This window comes from Anopheles gambiae, chromosome 2, assembly GCF_943734735.2.
Source record: "Anopheles gambiae chromosome 2, idAnoGambNW_F1_1, whole genome shotgun sequence".
NCBI classification, from domain to species: Eukaryota; Metazoa; Arthropoda; class Insecta; order Diptera; family Culicidae; genus Anopheles; species Anopheles gambiae.
Genome location: NC_064601.1, coordinates 99405352 through 99423868, shown reverse-complemented (window position 1 = coordinate 99423868; position 18517 = coordinate 99405352). Strand labels below are relative to the sequence as shown.

The following is an 18517-nucleotide window of genomic DNA, read 5'->3' as shown; positions in this document are numbered from 1 at the left end:
CCTCGCGCTCATCATGTCAAACGCTTTCATATCTTGTTCGCTTTCATGCTGCATTGAGTCAGTTTTTGCGCGATTGTAAGCGTGTACGAACGAATTGATCGATTAGTTCGCTATTTTTTCTCCCCTTCTTTTCGCCATGTTTACCAGGCGTTTTTTTTGAATGGAGGTACATGCTACCCCATCGATTGTATTCAAATAGCAAATGTGTGAAACAAACATATACATCTTGTTTTACGCTCCGCCCCCCCGCCCCCCCGCTACAATTAGTAGGAGATCGTTTTGCGTGTAACAAGAGCTGTTGCCACCGTTGAACACGAAACAGATGAATAGTTTTACATCTGTGGTGCCGTTGCACTGCTTAATTGAAATGCACGTTTTTTGCTGGGTGGAAAACAAATGGGAAGGCAATTAATGCTTGTTCAATTTGTCAACCGGAAAAGACAAATTGGCGTTTAATGGTGGAGAGCGCGTTCAAAAAAGAGGATGCTGAACAATCGGGGAAAAATTGATGGAATTTGAAAGGTTGTGCCTTCTGCTTATTGAGCTATTTATCCATTTTTATAAATTTTCATTTTCTCATGCCAGTAAATATTTTATTTTATTTTAATTCATGTTAAATATTGAAGCAAAGTTATTAAAACTTTAATATTCATAATAATCAGGATTTTCTGTGTTTTTTGTTGAATCGCACTAAATTTAATACCAAATCAGCGAACTAAAATTGATAACGTTAAAAATGGAGTAAAATATGCCAAATCGTTTGCTCTTTCAGACGAATCTTTAAACAAATAATTACATCACAACACTTTTTATTGAAAACAATCCTCTTTCGATCGACCGATCGAGTTTATTTCTATAATACTCATGTGCAATAATTTATTTACATCACTAAAGCTCGCCCCACCGACAACTAAAGCTGCCGTCTACCGCCCATCGTACGCTTTCCGACCGCCCGAACGGTCCGACTTGGCCTGCGCCTGCGTGTCACGGCGCAAGGCATCACCGGGCGACGGAGCTCGCCCACCGTACGGCAGCAGATCGATGTTCTGTATATGGGCCCGCACGGATGCGCCCGGCGCAAGCCCCACATACCAATCGCCCACGTTCTTGATGATCGTCGAGTCTTTGGCGAAATCGCGCCAATCCTTCTTGCGATCCTCCTCGAGCTTTTTCTGATCGTACGTTACCTCCGGGAAGCCGGAAAAGTCGTTCGAGTTGTACGCGTTCGTGCCCGGGGCCGATTCACCGAAGCTTGGGTACGGGGCCGGACCGGAAGGGCCGCTCGAGATCGCCACATCGAACGGACCGGACAGAGAGGGTGTATCGTGATCGTCGTGATCGGACGCGCTTGGTCCCGCTCCCGGTTGCGCTTCGTAGTCGTACTTGGGTGGAAGCAGCCCAATGATGCTGTCCTCCCCATAGCCTCCCAGATCGTGGTCGGTAGGATCGCTGGAAGGAGGATACTTTTCACGGGACGTCTCGCTCGAGTCACTCGGTCCCGTCGGTCGATCGGTGGTGGGTGGACGAAGGCTTGGAGAGCTCGTTGTAGGACGCTTGCTGTCAAAGTCTTCCTCGTCGTATCCTTGTCCCGTTGGGCGACTGCTCTCCGGATAGCCGGGAATTCCTGGCTTTGGCCCATCCGGGTAGCTACTGCCAGCCCCCGATGGTCCCGTTGGAGGATCGTACGATCCACCAGGAGCCGTCGGACGGCTCGAACCACCATCATACCCACCGGCGGACGGACGAGCGACATGATCGTACCCCGCGCCGGACGTACCGGGCCGCTCACTGGCAGGTCCCGAGGGAGCCGTCTGATAGGAAGGATTGTTATTGTCACCGATTTCACTCTGCTCCACGTGGCTAATGCCAAAGTTGGGCTGCTGTAACCGGTGCGTCCCAGCGCCGACCGTGCTCTGGACCACCTTGTAACCGATGCCGGCACCGGCAATATACTGTACCGTTCGCTGCACACCCTTATCGTCCAGATAGGAGTAGGAGCCGCGCGTCACACCGTCCGGACCGGTCGTCTCTGCCCGCCGCTGATCGGGCCCGACAGAGAGCAACCTGCGAGGGAGTGGGAGAAAAAACCCAATGTGTGATTAATCGCACCCAAAAACACACCAAACGCTTTCAATTGCTCTCATCATCTTACTTGTACTGTCCCGAACCACTCGGTCCACTCTCGAACGCGACCTTGCCGCGAACCTGCTTGTGCGTCTTGTACAGTGGGCTTTCGTACGCGATCGTGTTCGGTGCATCCGGGACAGGGTTCGCTACCTCGTACCCGGTGCCCGAGCCGGCCGAGTAGCGTACGGAGTGCTTCTCTCCCACATCGTCGATGTACGTGTAGAGCCCGTTTACGCGCCCATTGCTGTCCGAACCTTCGCGCCGCTGGTAGTTGCGTGTTTTGAACTGGAAATCGTAGCTGGGATCATCGTACGGGTCGGCCAGCGGATCCTCCGGGGTGCCGATCGGACCGCGTTGCACCTGCGATAGGCTCTGCTTACGGTGGATCTTTGGCCCGCGGGCACGAAAGCTGTCAAATTGTAGCACAAATACGAGTGAGGTACGAATTTTTACGGTTTGGTAGAGTAAGAAATGAATTGAAGTAGTGTGGAAGGAATAGTTTTGGTGGCAGACATTATTAGTTGATTTTTAAATTATTAAGTTATTGTTACCTAAAGAAATGTTTATTGATTTACTCAGGGTTCGTCACTTTTACGAAGTCTTTTGATAAGAGTTGTTTAGAAAATTAATTTCAAAGAATTTTTAAATATTTCTTTGCAAAATACTTTTTAACTGATTCCAAATGATCGTAACATGAAAGTAAAAATATCAAGAAAACTAATACAAAAATACAATTTGGCCGTAATTTATAATCCTAAATCGAATTATTTAAAATAAGCTATTATTCTTCAACTTTGAACTTTTAACAACTTTGAACTTTGTGAACTACAAACATTGTTATTTGTCATTATTTTTCTTCTGTAAGGTTGTACAATTGATCAAACATTGCGTTTGAAATGGATTATGTGGTGACGAAAAAATGCTACAAATGTTGCTTGAGGTTCGTCACTTCTACATGCATTGAAATCTTTTGATGGCTTGTGTACAACTTTCAAAGACATAAAAAGATTTCAATGCAGGTAGAAGCGACGAGCCTCCAGCATCATTTGTAGCTCTTTTCCTCGTCACATAATCCATTGTTGGGCATTTATATTTATAACTTTATATTTATATTTATATTTATATTTAACTTTTTAACTTTATATTTATATAAAAAAAAGATCGTTCAACAAAATCACCAAAACGACCACTTTGAGCATAATAGGTAACGACTAGAACAATTATATTAGCATTTTTGCGTGCTTAAGCCCATTCTTTGAGAACGCTATTGGACAGTCAAAAGTAAACATTTGCTATGAAACCACCATAACAATATCATTATAAAAAATGTGCTATGCTCCCTCCATCAACATTGTTTTTAAGATGCTATGGCCAAAAAAAAGAAGAATGAACCAGCCCACCTTCCAACACACACAATTGACCCTACTATTGCACTGTTTAAAACCCCATCCCCAAACAAAGGTCAAGCAAACCCTCGGTCCATAGTGGCCAGCATTCCCACCGCAGAAGCTACCATTCTCGCACACAATCGAGGGCCATCCGACCTCGAAATAATTACGCCTCCTCTTAACGGTGTGATAAATGCTAAATTAGTGTATCTCACTACATGGCCCCCCCACTCGCTGGGACGCGGGACATAAAAATTCAAGTTCATCATTGAGACACCTTTCACCTGGGACTTACCCGCGCGGTCCCGCCGTGTAGACCGTTTCCTCGACGCGCCCCGTATCCGGCTGGCGGCTTCCGTAGCGTCCCCGCACGATCGTTTTCGGGTTACCGCTGGCCGTATGGTAGTGTCCCCCGGGTGTGTCGGAGTTTTTCAGCCTGGTGAGCGTGCATGAATGAATCGGGAAAAAGAAGAGCAAAAACGGATTCGGTGAACGGCACTAAACACTAAACGAACGGTGCTTTCCATACTACCCAAACGCAAAGGATCCATCCGAGTTGATGTGATTGAAATCCGTCTGATCGGCATACACTGGCAGCAGGTTGATCAGCACCACGCTGACTAATACAAACACTTTCATTTTATTTATTTTTCCTGCTTTGGTCTTATTAGAACACTTTGGTATGTCGAAAGCACTTTAGATATTTTATTGTTTTTTTTTTTATTTTTTTAAACTTATTTTAAATGCACTTTTGTCTTATATTGCATCAAAACTGTACGAGTGTACCGGTGACATATTTCACGATACTAGATTTATTTCACACACTACAACACACATTGTAACACTTAAAACATTAACTTAATAGTCGTTTTATTCCACTTATTTTCTTATTGCATTAGTTGTTTCCTTCTCGGAGCCGTTTCTGATGCACCACTACTGCCGGATCCGGACTCAGTCGGGCAACTGTTCGGTGCGGCGAAAAATCGCACCTCTTTATATACACTTTGACCTGCGGGGGGACCGGGGTCCACCCTCGCACTAATGGCGCTTTTCCGCCCGACTAACGAAAAAAAAATGTTGAAAAGAAAAATTAAACACCAAACCGCTCGAGAAGGCACCCAGTTGGGGGAGAAGATGAAACAATAAAGATACAAACCTCCCTCGCTCGGCTGAGGATGAGGCAGCCGCCGTGTTTGTTTTCGAGCCGGTCGAGCCAACGCGAAACCACGTGTTCGGGGTGGTGCGCGCGTTCCCTTCTCCCCCCTTTGGCTATGGCCACGAATGATTCTTTTGGCGAGATTTTAGATTAAGGAACAAAGTCAGTCGGTTGCCGCTCTTCCCGCTCGCTCGCTCGTTCGAAGCGTCCACACCGAAGCGGTACGGTGGCACTGCCTATAAACACGCATGCGCATGCGTGTTGATTATAGATGGTTCTATGACGCGTTTTCTGTGCCAGTGTCAGTGCACCTCGGTGGCGGCAGCACCAACACAATGGACCGACCTGGCGACGTACGAAGCTGGCCGTACGATCGGGCACATTCCCAGCCCAAATCTAGCGGCCCCCTCTCCTAGGGTGTTAAGCGGTCGGTGGTGTTAAGATTCGGGCTCGCTGCTCGATATCGATCTTCTTTTTTTTTTCTTGCGGCTGCTTTGAGCATATGATCGAAATGTAGGGGAAAGAGGGAAGGAGTGAGGAACATTGTACAGGTCATGATTTTTGCATGAATGCGCCTTTTTTTTCGCTTGCCTGTTAAGTGTGCCCGTTTGTGGATGACGAGCGGTGGGCAGTGGTGTGTTTGTGTCTGTTTTCATTCATAAAATGTTTATCTTTATGCGCGTGCGGTCACTTCCACGTGAGGTTGTTGGTTAGTGATGATGGTTGGATTGGAAGCTGAAAAATGAACGGCTTTCTCGTAGTGAAATACACTTGCACTTCACTTATTTGTGTATTTTGTATATCAGTTTTAAAGCAATTTGTACTAACTTTTTCCTAATTTGAATAAATGTACTTCTTCAGCTATTTAACAAAGAAGTTATCGATTTTCTAGTCTATTTTCCAAGTCAGTTGCAAATTTCAACATTATTCAACGCTTCATACATTTTACGTCAAACTTATATTACTGTATGTTTGATTTTAAAGTAGTCATGTTTGTTAAAAAGTAGCTCAAAGTACATAATTAACATTCATACATTTTGTTGCATTATCCTGCTGCAACATCGTACCACGAGCATCGGATTGGGAGCACAGAGGCACCGAAAGCAGTATGTAAACTGTCCGATAGAGCAGTGCTCTCCAACCTTTTTAGGAACGCGGATCACTTGGCTTTAAAAATACATTTGCCGCGGCCCACATCCATTGACGGCCATTGACATTTTGGAGACTTAGTTCAAAATTTTTGATCAAAACTATTTTAAAATCTTATTCCAGATATACCTGTTGAAAACGTAATCTTAATTGTGGGAAAGAATTGCACAATATGAACAGTAATAAGCTTATCTTTTTCAAAAATAAATTCTTCCGCGGACCACCTCTGTTAACGCCACGAATCACAGGTTGGAGATCACTGAAGTAGGGCCTTCTTGGTTATACTCGAGAGACATATCTCAAAATGTATTTTAACTGAAGAGGGATACAGATGTAGGTCCAACGTGCGTCGATACCCATTGGGATCTGGACCTACGGATATGGTCCGGTAAGGAATTACCGACCGTATTATACCATTACACATAGAATAAAGAACACATTTGATTGAGGAAGAATTGATCATTCTTGTTTAAAGCTATTTTGATAAATAAAATGTACTAAGCAATAACCACCAAATACTGTTAAAATGTAGCGTGATGTTTGACGAGTTCAGTAGTCCTACATGTCCTACAAGCTCAGATTTCATATCATATCTTAGTTAGGAATTAACTGTAGAAAAACCCGATAAGTCCAATGTCCAATTAGGGTGTTTTTTCTATTAAGAATATAATAAAATATTGTAAAATATTTGCTAAATGTATAACCTCACGCCACAAAGAGTACAGAAAGTATGACAACTGTATCCTAGACCTCGTATTTTAAATCAACCATTAATACAAAATAGTTTTTCTTAGATCGCGTCAAAACGGCTCTTTAATTCTATCAATTTAAATCCCAAAATACACATGAAATCATCGATCACAGCGCGTAATTTAACGCCACCTTTTTCGTCGCCATCGAGACCGCATACAACCTGCTCCATACATATGATAAATAGAGGCACCCGACATGAAGAAGCGTCAAAACTCTACCCACCAGCCAAGAAAAGCCAGACCAGCCCGACTAAGATGATTCCTCTACTTCCATTGCTTGCCTCCCCGCCATCCCGGGATACAAGTCAAGGGCAGCCATCATAATGAAGCGCTGGTGCGCTCATGGGCGGAATTTTTGCGTCTTCAATTGTTTCCACGCGATCGCGATCGCGATCTTACCCTTTACGACAGCCCGCAGATCGGACGTGTACCCCGCGTTCTGAGCGGGTTCATGCTGCGAAAGAGATTCTGTGCAAAATTGGTAGAAGATACAGAACCAGAAACCATGACCCACAGCACGAAGAGTGGCTCGCGTGCCGCCGCCACGTTCGGCATTGGATCTTTTCGTCGGATTGTCCGATTATTTTGGCAGGATTTCCTCCTTTTGGCGGTGGTTCGGGATTAAAATGATTGATCGCAGCAGTCAGTAGCCAAAAACGACAAGGCTCACGACACAGTCCTCCCTCCCTCAGTTTGGCAGGGCGACTGACCAAACAATGGTCCGCCGAAGACAGACGCGCGACTTTCGCAAGCGTTCGTACGCTCGGAAGCTGGTGATTTGACGTTGCTGTGGTTGGGCGTTGATTTTGGTTAGTTTTCCACCATCCGGATGGATGGAACCGTACGCGAGTTGCAGGTTATTGCTGGAGCTCGGTTTTCAGACACCGTGTAGCATTACGGTTTCTGTAGCTGCCATTTAGGAATGCCATGTCGAGCCCGTGGAAGGGCGGTGGTGGGCGTTACTTGTTATTAAAATCAGCTGATGATTTATGACTACGAACCGATCCTAGCATGAGATGCAACTGAGCCCCAACCGGACGTACCGGACGTGAGCGATGAAGATTAGGTACGGTGGGATATGGATACAGGGAGGAAGCGGTTAGTGCTAGGCATTCATTGAGGTCTTCAACGTACAACACGATTATTATGACAAAATTAGCACCTTAAAGTGATAGAATCTTGTTGACATACAATGATCACAAGTATGGAGTTTTTTTTGTATGATCATGAAGAAGCATTTTTTGTAAATATCAACAAGTCTTGCAAATAACTTTGAATTATTTTGATCAGTTCATCAATTTCGTACAACAAGTACATAAATCGTTGTTTTAATTCAAAGTTCTAATTAGAATTTTGCACTCCAATCACGTTTCATTGATTGAAATGATAACAGAGATAATATAAGAATAATTTGCCCACTCCCCAATGCTCACGTGCTGACACAACGCACATATGTTAACGCGTGTTTTGCGGACTCGAACGCGTGAAGATCACGAGCGCATGCGTGATCATTTGATATCAGTAACGGAATGAAATAAGGCTGATGAATTCTTAAATTGTTTTTAATGTGCATATTAATTAAAGCACACGGCGCATGCTTTCATTGGATAGCATCTATCAATGTGCAATCTTTTCGTGTTTGTGGCTCATATTTGCTCATATTTGAAGAATGAGTACACAGAGTTGGCATCAAATTTTTATATTCCTACATCATGTGTGATCTTTGTGTTTAAAAACTACATTTTTGTGTGATCAAGTTCTAAAATTTAAGTTTATTTGTATGTTCCAATTGTATGTGTTCTGAATTTCTGGAAAAGATTGTAAATGAATTCTACCCAGCACCGAATTTGTATCATCTCCAACTAACTCGATGATGCTCTTTACCGGAAGGATTTAATTGGATAATGTTCCTCTCTAACCAAGCATAAACCGATCACTATCTGGACGATCTTTCGCCGCGGTACAATGTCACATTTTACTACCAGCTTGCGAAACGCTGATCGCTACCATTCCCAACATTTAGACGCAGGCTTAGACATGGCTACACTGCACCAGCGGGCCTGACCATTGCCACCGTTCTTTCGGGCGCTTTATTGGACGATGACAAATTGCTGACCATGTGCGGCTCTGTTCTACAACAACAACAACAGCGTGTGAACAATAGTGGTAACCGCCGAAATGCAATTATGTGTGTCGGATGTCGGATCGTAATCGGTTGAGCTCTTCGGGGTTCGGTTGTACCGGTTGTGTACCCGCATAGTGCACCGCAGTTCTTTGCCAGAGATTGTTTACTTAGCTGCGCGAGAATGGCGAACGGCCATTGTTCCATCAAGCCGCACAGACACGGCCCTGAACGGTGGCGGTTCTTGAGGAAGTGGTTTACTATGTGTGTAGTAAAATTTTGTTCCTTTCTTTCCTGTGTTGAAACAAGCATCTCGGGCTTTGGGAGAGTTTTAATGTCATCCCAGAACAATGGGAAGGGTGATGTGAGAAATAGAAACACCATTTTAATAAGAATTTCAAAAATATATTGAATTTGGTAGTATTTGCTTCTAATATTGTATGTAATGGAGTAGGAGATCTTCTTGAAATTAAGAATAATCATTCTCTCTATTGATAAATGGTATCATCGCCCATTCATAATAACCATCCACTCATTCACCGAAATTTGCATTTAACATGCTTCCTTATGCGTGGAACTGTCTATCTGATTTAACATTGTCTTACCATGCCCGAGTAAGCTTCTGGGTCGTCTTAAGTCACAAGCTTATTAGCATATTTACGGGCCACTTGGCTGTGATGATCGTGTACTTCTGGTTGAAATACATCTGCTGTTTCCATTTTTCCCTCCAAACGATGCCATAGAGACTGTTCAACATACCCGGAAAATCATTACCGAGCACCTTTATCCGAGCAGACAACTACGCTGTGACAGTTGTCTCGTGTACTTCCTGGTTAACTGAAGACCTTTTTCGGCGATACATTTGTGTCCGTTTTGTGTGGGTGTGTATTTATCTTTGAGTTAACTTATACATTTATTTTCCCATACAAACGACATAAAATCACATTTCTTTTCTTCCATTTTTTGTTCGATTCGATTAAATTACATCTTAAGAATAGCACTAATCTACTGTCGTCTTGAGTTGGATGTCGCACAAGTGCAGGAAAAAGTAATATCTCCCCATTTGTTGGTGTAACTTTCAAACACGGTCATTCGCCTTTAATGATCATCCTCCATCTGGCCACTGCAGTAGTCCGTAATCATGTCCGAGATGCAGTCAAACACGTCGAACGCAACTTCGCACTGTTCAAAGTTTTCTAAAACATCAAAAAGATTTGGGATGAAGCAAGATGCTTTGTTAGCTTGCAGCTGATACTCGCCACAGCGCGAAAATTTCTCTTACCAGCGGCATCGTTGCGTTTGATCTGATACTTCTTCGACGTGCCCTTGAGACATCGATCAACGCCCCGGAGCGTGGCCATGAAGTAGCCCTGCTCATTCACACCGTCCGTGTACAGGCTGACCAGCCCGTCCAGCGTTGGCCAACCGTTTTTATCGATTGCATTGTTTTTCCGGTACACACACTGCATCAGACACTGTGAAAAGGGGGTTTCAAACAAAAAATCGATGAAAGCATTAATGGAGCTTTTTTTCCATGTTTCAATTTATATTATGTCACAAGCGACTCTTACGCCAGCAATCCATTTGTCCTCGTGCGAAACGATCGTTGGGTGGGAAAAGTCAAGCCCGCCTTCATCGCGCTTGCGGCGATCATGCCACTGTCCGTGCTCGGCGGTGAAAATTTTCAACGCATCCTCAATAAGGCTTGATTTGATCTCTTCCTGGCACTGGTGGATGACCATATCCACCTTCTTCGAGACGTTCGGTTTTGTTAGGCAACGCTTCTGGAACAAAACGAGAAATAAAGACGATTGAATTTATTTAGATAAGACAGAACTTTAAATAAGACATATCACACAAATCCTTAAGTTAATTAAATCATGATTACTACTTTTCTTGCTACTTTTCATGTCTTACTAGTTTGTACAAATAATATTTATTAATTTTCGTAGGTTTGAGATCCATTCATCTGTTGTATTCAGCTTTTACTGCTCAGTATTCCTAAGCCGTTCTGAAATTTTACACGATTAAAATGTATCAACCATAGAGGGTCATCCGAGCCGCAATATGAAGGCTTCGAGAATCATCTTCTGCAAGTTAACTCATATCCTGATATATGCTAATGATATAGGCATTGGTCTGCGGTCTCCTATGTCGCTGAAGCCTACCTAGTGATCGAGGAGCCGACAGAGATTTTCAAAATTGTACAGAAACGAGGATAAGACTAATCTGATGGTGGAACAACTGGGAGCTTTTCTAACGTATTCCGAATTAAATAGGAGGTTAGCATCGACAACACCATGAAAGCTGACTTGTGCACAAAGATGTTAGCTGATAACCGGTCATTCCTGAGGCCTCAGGAAGCAGTTCAATTTAAAGAACCTGAACCTTTATAAGTACCAGTACTCACATTAGCCTCTGAGACATGTACTCTGTTCAAATCTGACGAAACTCTCTTGGTCATGATCGAGAGGAATGTGATAAGAAGGACCTTTGGTTCCGTATGTTTGACAGGACAATGGAGCAGACGCTACAAGAAGCCCGGGAAAATGAATTGACAGAAGTATAAGACAAAGGACCGTAATCGTTTCTCAATGTTCCTGCAGCAGACTGTTGTAGCCATTGCTGATGGCAGATGCAGATACTTCAAATTGCCCATTTTAAATATCGCATCAGCTCTTACAAGAGGAAACGTGAGCCGTTGTAAAGACTATCTTTACCCGTATACGCTGTAGCTACCATGTATAATACCAACATGAACATGTATGACCATGTACAACATTGATAGTGAATATGAAGAAGCATCAACTAAATGCAACATTTCTCCAAAACTACTAACAACAGCAGCCTGAACTAGCAGCAGACCTGAGCATGCTTCAAACAAACGCATGACAGAAACAAACAGACACGAGACGCGCACTACTGCATAACAGCACCAACAACGATGTAAATGGTTGCGAGCAATCACTACCGGTTTATGATCACAACGCACCCAAGAGAAACCATGCATCTCTCCCATGCATTTTTTGTACAAAAAAACAAGAGTTTCACACACGGTTGACGCTTTCCTCTCTAGCAAAAACACACTCACAAAACTAGTTTTGCGCATTTTTTTTGTACTACCAGTGCCATGTCACACAGTGACAACGTACCTTTTTCGCATATACATCTGCCTGTCACCGCTTCCTGCCCAGGGGAGCAACGAAACACGAACGAAACGAAACCAGTCTTACGCGATCGGTCCAAATGATGGATCTTTCCTTTGCGCTCTGGCGGTACGCGGTCGATTAAGAAGGGGAGGTTTTGTCGAATTTCGCTATCCTGCAGTATCATCGCAAAGCATCATACTCTCCGCATGATGTAATGTTGATTGTCCAACACAGTTCACGGTGGTTCCTATACTAGCAATATATAATTTTGTGAATGTGCATTTGTTTGGACATTCGTTTTTGACTGTTAGATTGGCTGATTTTAGTATGTAATCAACAAGACAATAAATTCAAACATCCACAGTGTCCTTCGTGGGGAGCAAAACCATGCGAAAGTAACCTTCAGCACACTGGGCAACACACCTTTACCATTTCACTATCATCTAAACCGCACTGGTCAAGGTGAGTCGCTTCGTTGAGCCACCGCCACCGTGATCTACCGGTAAATGCAGCGGATCTAAAGACAGTGACGGTTCAACCGGTGCCAAGGTTGTTTCCAATATTTTCGAACCTAGTTGCTAGGGTTAACTGTTGCGAAGGGGGATTTCGGCCAACGCTCAGGTAATCATAATAAAGATCGCACACATGTGCGCGGGCCACACACGCGTGGTTTGCATAAATATACATACGCAGACGGGACGACCATTAGCAGCAGCACCATCACCACCATCACACCATGGGCAAAATAGGTGGCCCAGAAGATGCGTTAAGGGTTTACGGTTTACAGTGGTGGGGTAGTTGTAATGAATCAGCCAGTGGCACCGCCACAGACGTAAGACCTTGCACGGGTACGGCACATGCTTCACATGCGGCAAACGCGATTGACTTTGAAAATAAAACGGTTCGCCAGCGGTAAACGGAAAATGTGTTACGACAGTAAAATTCGAGGAACCGTATCCGATTCCGTTTGCTGTGCGATTAACGAATCCACTGGTGCTGGAAAATCGGTCGAGAAAGGAAATTCATGCAAGAAAGATTGGAATCGGTCTGGGAATTGAGGTGGAAACCTCGTTAGGTGATACTTTGCTGCTAGATAACATCTGTGATTTTGAGTGTTTAATTGTGATGTTATAAGATATTTAAGAAAAAAATGGAAGAATAACGTTTCCAATAGTTACTTAAGTCCCAAGATTTCGTAATATGTTGTAAAGACAACATTTAAACATTTTGTTAGTAGTCGATTTTTTTGCATAAAAAATTCAACAGAGCTTGTACTTAGAAATTGTACTAAAACAGAAACTAATAACCAATTACATATAAATTATAACAACAGAAAAATATAAAATTGATAAAATATCGTCTACATGGTTTAGGGATACATCATGGTTTAATGTATCAATTGATAAGAAAACATAGTATGAAGAAAGTTTACTTAAATATTGTACTAAAAAAGCGAGGAAGTGCTACTAAACTGTGGAACAAGACTGGGAAAATCAAATTCAAAAATATGAATAAACAACAGAAAAAAACAAAACCAAATAAAATTGTCCATAAAGGTAAAAAGAAAAGAGCATTATAGTTGAAAACAAATCAAACAGCACTTTTAGCAGTACTAAAACATAAATATGCTACTTAGTAATTTTATAAAGAAAAGACAAGAGCAAAACACTACTGCAATATTTCGGAATAATAAAACCGACATAATATCTCCTCAAGAAGAACCAATAATACAAAAGACCCACGTTTAAGCTACTTCACACCCCGAACAGCATCAACAAATGACAATGAAAATGTCATAAAATGCACCGTACGCCCATAACAAAAAAACAGAAAACCAAAAATCCACCAATTGTGCAATCTCTCTCGGCGCCCTCGTGCACCCCGAAAAATATACACAAAAACACACACGCGCGCGCACACACGATGCATTACACATTACAACCGCCACGCAGTTGCATAATGGTGCCACCGCACTCGCAGACGCTAAATTGAGGTAAGAAAACGACCAAATAAAACACTTCGAACACTCACTTTCGGTGCATCGGCCCCGACCGGGTGCAGCAGCATCAGGGCACTGCCGCAAGCAATGACGGCCACCGTGCTGGCCCACATGGAGTACTGCCGCCTCATCACTGCCGGTACGTTGAACTTTACCACACACTGCACCACGGAACAGTTTTGGCACTGTTGGCGTTTCCCACTGTTGACGTGCCCGCTGCAGGCGATTAAAACGGAGTTCCAAAGGCGTTTTGGAGGAAAAATAACACACACTTTCTCACTCTCTTTTACTGTGCACTGCACTTTTACTGCAGACGATCACACACGATCAGCCGGAGGCAGAAGCACGCACCGGAGTGTCTTCGAGCAGGGTGAACCTTCCGGCGTGGACTCACGATTACGAATGACAGACCGGCGAACACATCCTGGCCAGCGTGCCAGTGCGACGGGTTAACAATTTCACTTTCAACCGTTAATCCCCACACACACATGTGTATGTGTGTCTTTTTTGGTGGTGGAGTACGCATTTGTGCACGACTCGTCGTAACGCAGTCCGGTCGATTTGCTCTGCGGAGGCTTGTTTCTTTGCACCCATCCCATCGATCGTTCGCGATCGTATGGAGAAACAGCTAAGGAGTGGTGGCTGAAACAGCTGATCTGTCTAATTTGGAAGGTTGACTCAATCGTCCCATATGGAGGGGGGATGGGGGATGGCCAATGCAAAACGCACTACTAACAAGCACACCGATCGCGGGCCGGGGACGGAATGGTGAGGATCGAAGACAGCATCCCTCGGTGAGGGGATGGGCACATCTTTGTACAAATTAGGAAAGGTGGTTTGCAATTCTGCTCCACCAGAGAAGCCTTGGAGCTGGAGAGCCTACATGACAAACCCGTACGCAGAGCGATGCGTACGAGACACGGTTGCGTTTGCGGTCGCGTACGCGCGTACGCCAGACGGTGCTGGGTTTGATTAGATATTGCGCGCAGTTGCAATTATTGGCGTTGTTTTATAACACCCAAGTGTGTATGTGTTTGTGGTGCTGAGGAAATCCTGAAGATGGTTATTTTTAGCTTCTTCGCTCGCTCGCTAGTACGCTGCCAAACGCATTGGCGACTCGCTGATGACAGATCGGACGAAGAGTGGCGGGAATTCACTTTCTTCTTTTCCAAAAACGCGCACCTCAACGGTAGGATCAATTGAACGGAGTGCTTGGGTAAGTGAATCGGTGTTTGAGACAGCGTAGGGGGCTAATTATTTGATATTGGCCAACTGTTAGGTTGGCTGTTTCAAACTACCAACCGATGCATCTTGTGCAACGGATGGTGAGGATGGTTTTGTTGTATCAGGTGCGTACAAATTTGCAATCAATGTATTTCCTTATAATGTGATTTCAGTTGTAATTTAATATTATTTTTAAATTATTAGATAATTTTTTTTTTGTATATACAGTGAACCCTCTCTTATTTGACACCTCTCCAATTTGAAAAACCTCTCTTATTTGAACATTTTGCACAGTCCCTTGATTTCCAGTACATTTTTGTTCCTCTAATTTGGAACACCTCTGAAATCTGTGTCCCTCTTATTTGTGTATGGTGTTGCCATGGTTATTGAAAGATGTATGCTCAAATTGGCAATCCTGTTCGCAGTTTCCTATAGCAACAGTTAAGGCTGCATACTAAATGTTCTGTCTCTTTCTTGTCTTGTATGGACCTTTCATTCACTTTCAACCTCTGTAATTTGAAAACCCCTCTTATTCGACAGTCCCATCGCCTCTCAAATAAGAGAGGGTTCACTGTACAACATTTTTATGAAATATCTTAATCACATAATTCTTCTGATGTACAATGTTTATATAATATATTCAAACTTATTGTAGTGCCATACAATATTTTCGTTAAATATTTTGATCAACTTTTACAATCGCACTTTTTTGTAATAAATATGTTAAGAAACTTTGAATCTTTGAAGTAAATTTTGTTCGAAGCAGACTTTTCAACACTTGATCCTCCAGGCGATCGTAGTAACCCTGAAGGGGTTTCCCTTACTGAAAACGTTACAAGTTTAGGAGCCTTACCTTGGTTAGGAGGATATAACTAAACTCTTTAAATGAGTAAACGGTTGATGTAAGAAGGGCATAACCCTATCCTGACAGTCCGAACGAATATGACTTGCCATGGTCAGAGTTGGTTTTATTTATACTCAAAAGATCTTATTGGTTATTGATATGAGGTGCAATTTATACATTGTATCGGTGTGAGGTATCTGTCATTATGTGCCTATGCTGCACTTTTAGTATTTTACGAAAGATCTGGAAAGTTTCAACTGTTCTAGCCTAAAAGCTGTTAAACGTCGTTTGACGTACTAATTTCATTCCAACTTTCCCAATGCGATAAGGCCTTAAAACTTACGCCCCATGAATGTGGAGATGCTATTATAAAGACCACCACTGTAGCTAATCAGCTATAGCGAAAACTACAAAGCTAGAAGCGAAAGTGCTCCAAGAATAATGCAATCTTTCAACTTTGTTTACCCAATGATAAAGGCTGCCACTTTTTAAGTCCATGGTTTTACTGCGAACACTACGATCCGCTCCGTAGAACCATGCTGATGTAACGATGCATTGACTTCTCAATGATTCATCAAGAGGAGAAGAGCTGACGGCTTGGCGATTCATCGCGTTTATGGTATCAGTATCCATGAGTGTATGTTCCTGCAACACAGTTGAGAACGGATGTGTGATTTGATTCAGTAAAGTCTTACCCCTAATATGGAGCTGTCGTGTTCGGTTTGTTCGGAGCTTTATGTGCCTACCGTGCATGTGGTCATTACACCGTGCGGCCATATGTTTCATAACGATTGTATCCTGCCGTGGTTAGAACGGTGAATGCTTGTGACATATTGTGTGCGAAACGATGTGCTAAAATCGGTGCCCACTTTTTTACAGATCCAGAACGTGTCCGGATTGCCGAACGGAATGCAATGCGTCAGGGCTAACCAAAGTGCATTTCAATGTGACAGCCCACCTTGAAAGGAACAATGCAATGCTGATGGAAAAGCTGGACAATATAACGTTGAAACTTGGTGAAGCATTAACAAAGATTGAACAAACGACAGTCACGTGTAAGGAGAAGCAGGACATGTTGAGCGACACCTTGCAAACGGTACTGGATGAAATGCGTACGCAGAATACGGACATTCGTGATCTGGAGCATAAGATGGATGAGTGTACAATGGGGCTGGGAGATTTTATGACAAGTATGTTTGATGCTAAAGAGTAATACTAAGATATCCAAAGATTATTTAGATAAAATTATCAGCTGTACTTGTAATAGTGCAGCTTCTGCAACGATGTGCTTTTGTACTTGCTTTTGATCATACTCATCCTTTCATCCTTTCATCCGATTCACGTTGTTTTTGTGTGGCAAAAGATCTATTCTGTCCATTGGATGTCCGTTTTCGCTGATGGAATGATGGTATACAGACTCCTATAAGGTTTATCTCAAGAGTTCGGCACACCTTTACAACTTGTAATGAATCAAAGCCGACACGATGCTATAAAACGTTGGTGTTAGATTTTTAGAACTTATATATTTGTGTATCAGCAAGATCGTGTGGACATAGGATTAACAGTGATATGAAAATGAGAGATTCTGGCTACGCATTATCATTCGTTATCTACCAATGAGCAAACAGAGATAAGCAAACTTGCCGATAAGTAAAGGTTAAAATCATAGATATGTGTTATCATCTCTTATCGATAAGTAAAACAATAAAAATATCACACTAGGCAGAGTTACACTTCAGTACCTCAGTGAGACTCAGTGCTGCTCCATTCGCAACGCTAGCTGGTATATCGATCATAAGAGGATCTTGTTGCGCGAGACTGTTGCTGGAAGTTTGATTTCTTCATTAAATTTATACCACTAATATGGAGTTATCGTGTAGTGTTTGTTCTGAGTTATATGTTCCTGAGGCTCATGTCGTCAGTACACCATGTGGCCACATGTTTCATAACGATTGTATCCGGCAGTGGTTAGAACGGTGAAAACTTGAGCAAACTAGTATAATCGAACGATACGGCGTATCATAATCTGGACCTTTCTTTGTTGTTTTTACAGATCCAAAACATGCCCCGATTGTCGGGCTACATGCATTTCAACGAAGCTGATTAAAATGCATTTCAATGTGACAGCTCATCTCGCCCGTCCCACCAGCCAAAGGAATAGTGCCGATGCAGTGCCGATGGAATCGCTGATGGACAACGTTACAATTAAACTTAGTGAACTGGAAGACGCATTAAGAAGGATAGAACAAAAGACAGAGCAAAGTAATGAGAAGCAAGACGTGCTGAGTGTCACTGTACACGGTTTAGTGGATGAAATACGAATGCAAAATACGGTTATTCATGATCTCGAGAATAAGATGGATTTGTGTACAGTGGGGCTGGGAGACTTTCTGACCAATATACTTGACTCTTCCTAGTATGGTTAGGTTGTGAAAACCAATTTTAACGATAAAAACAAACACTTTTGATGTGATAAAAAGATATGTACAAATATATGGACACTGTTTTGAATCATCTTATCTCTTCGATCCTATTAAATTCGCGGTAAAACAATTTTTTATTTTTCCTGTTCAAAGGGAAAAATACCACAAATTTCTCGTTAAACGC

General features: G+C 42.9%; 3 protein-coding genes across 5 annotated transcripts; 1 reads left to right on the top strand and 2 right to left on the bottom strand.

Annotated features, from left to right (window-relative positions):
- Nucleotides 1-792: 792 nt before the first annotated feature.
- On the bottom strand, nucleotides 793-4511 carry LOC1276979 (spidroin-2). The gene is made up of 4 exons (XM_061647350.1): nucleotides 4048-4511; nucleotides 3811-3951; nucleotides 2153-2536; nucleotides 793-2064 (listed from the first exon to the last, which is right to left on the bottom strand). Exons 1-4 carry the CDS (start codon nucleotides 4152-4154, stop codon nucleotides 924-926), a joined length of 1773 nt encoding a protein of 590 aa, XP_061503334.1. The 5' UTR covers nucleotides 4155-4511; the 3' UTR covers nucleotides 793-923.
- A 5071-nt stretch (nucleotides 4512-9582) lies between these two features.
- Nucleotides 9583-14329, bottom strand: LOC1276977 (general odorant-binding protein 70). 2 transcript variants are annotated; one of them, XM_061648827.1, is made up of 4 exons: nucleotides 13875-14329; nucleotides 10266-10475; nucleotides 9977-10169; nucleotides 9583-9890 (listed from the first exon to the last, which is right to left on the bottom strand). In XM_061648827.1, the coding sequence occupies exons 1-4, from the start codon at nucleotides 13971-13973 to the stop codon at nucleotides 9793-9795; spliced, it is 600 nt and encodes a 199-aa protein (XP_061504811.1). In that variant the 5' UTR covers nucleotides 13974-14329; the 3' UTR covers nucleotides 9583-9792. The 2 variants fall into 2 exon arrangements, with proteins under 2 accessions (XP_061504811.1, XP_316397.2); XM_316397.4 differs by having other exon boundaries at nucleotides 10266-10478; nucleotides 13875-14307.
- Nucleotides 14330-16380: 2051 nt separating this feature from the next.
- LOC4576344 (E3 ubiquitin-protein ligase TRAIP) lies at nucleotides 16381-18448 on the top strand. 2 transcript variants are annotated; one of them, XR_009765361.1, is made up of 3 exons: nucleotides 16381-16725; nucleotides 16790-17886; nucleotides 17964-18448. XR_009765361.1 is itself a non-coding variant. In XM_001237799.2 (3 exons), the coding sequence occupies exons 1-3, from the start codon at nucleotides 16613-16615 to the stop codon at nucleotides 18011-18013; spliced, it is 474 nt and encodes a 157-aa protein (XP_001237800.2). In that variant the 5' UTR covers nucleotides 16493-16612; the 3' UTR covers nucleotides 18014-18448. The 2 variants fall into 2 exon arrangements, 1 of the variants encoding a protein (XP_001237800.2); XM_001237799.2 differs by having other exon boundaries at nucleotides 16493-16725; nucleotides 16790-17100.
- Nucleotides 18449-18517: the final 69 nt, after the last annotated feature.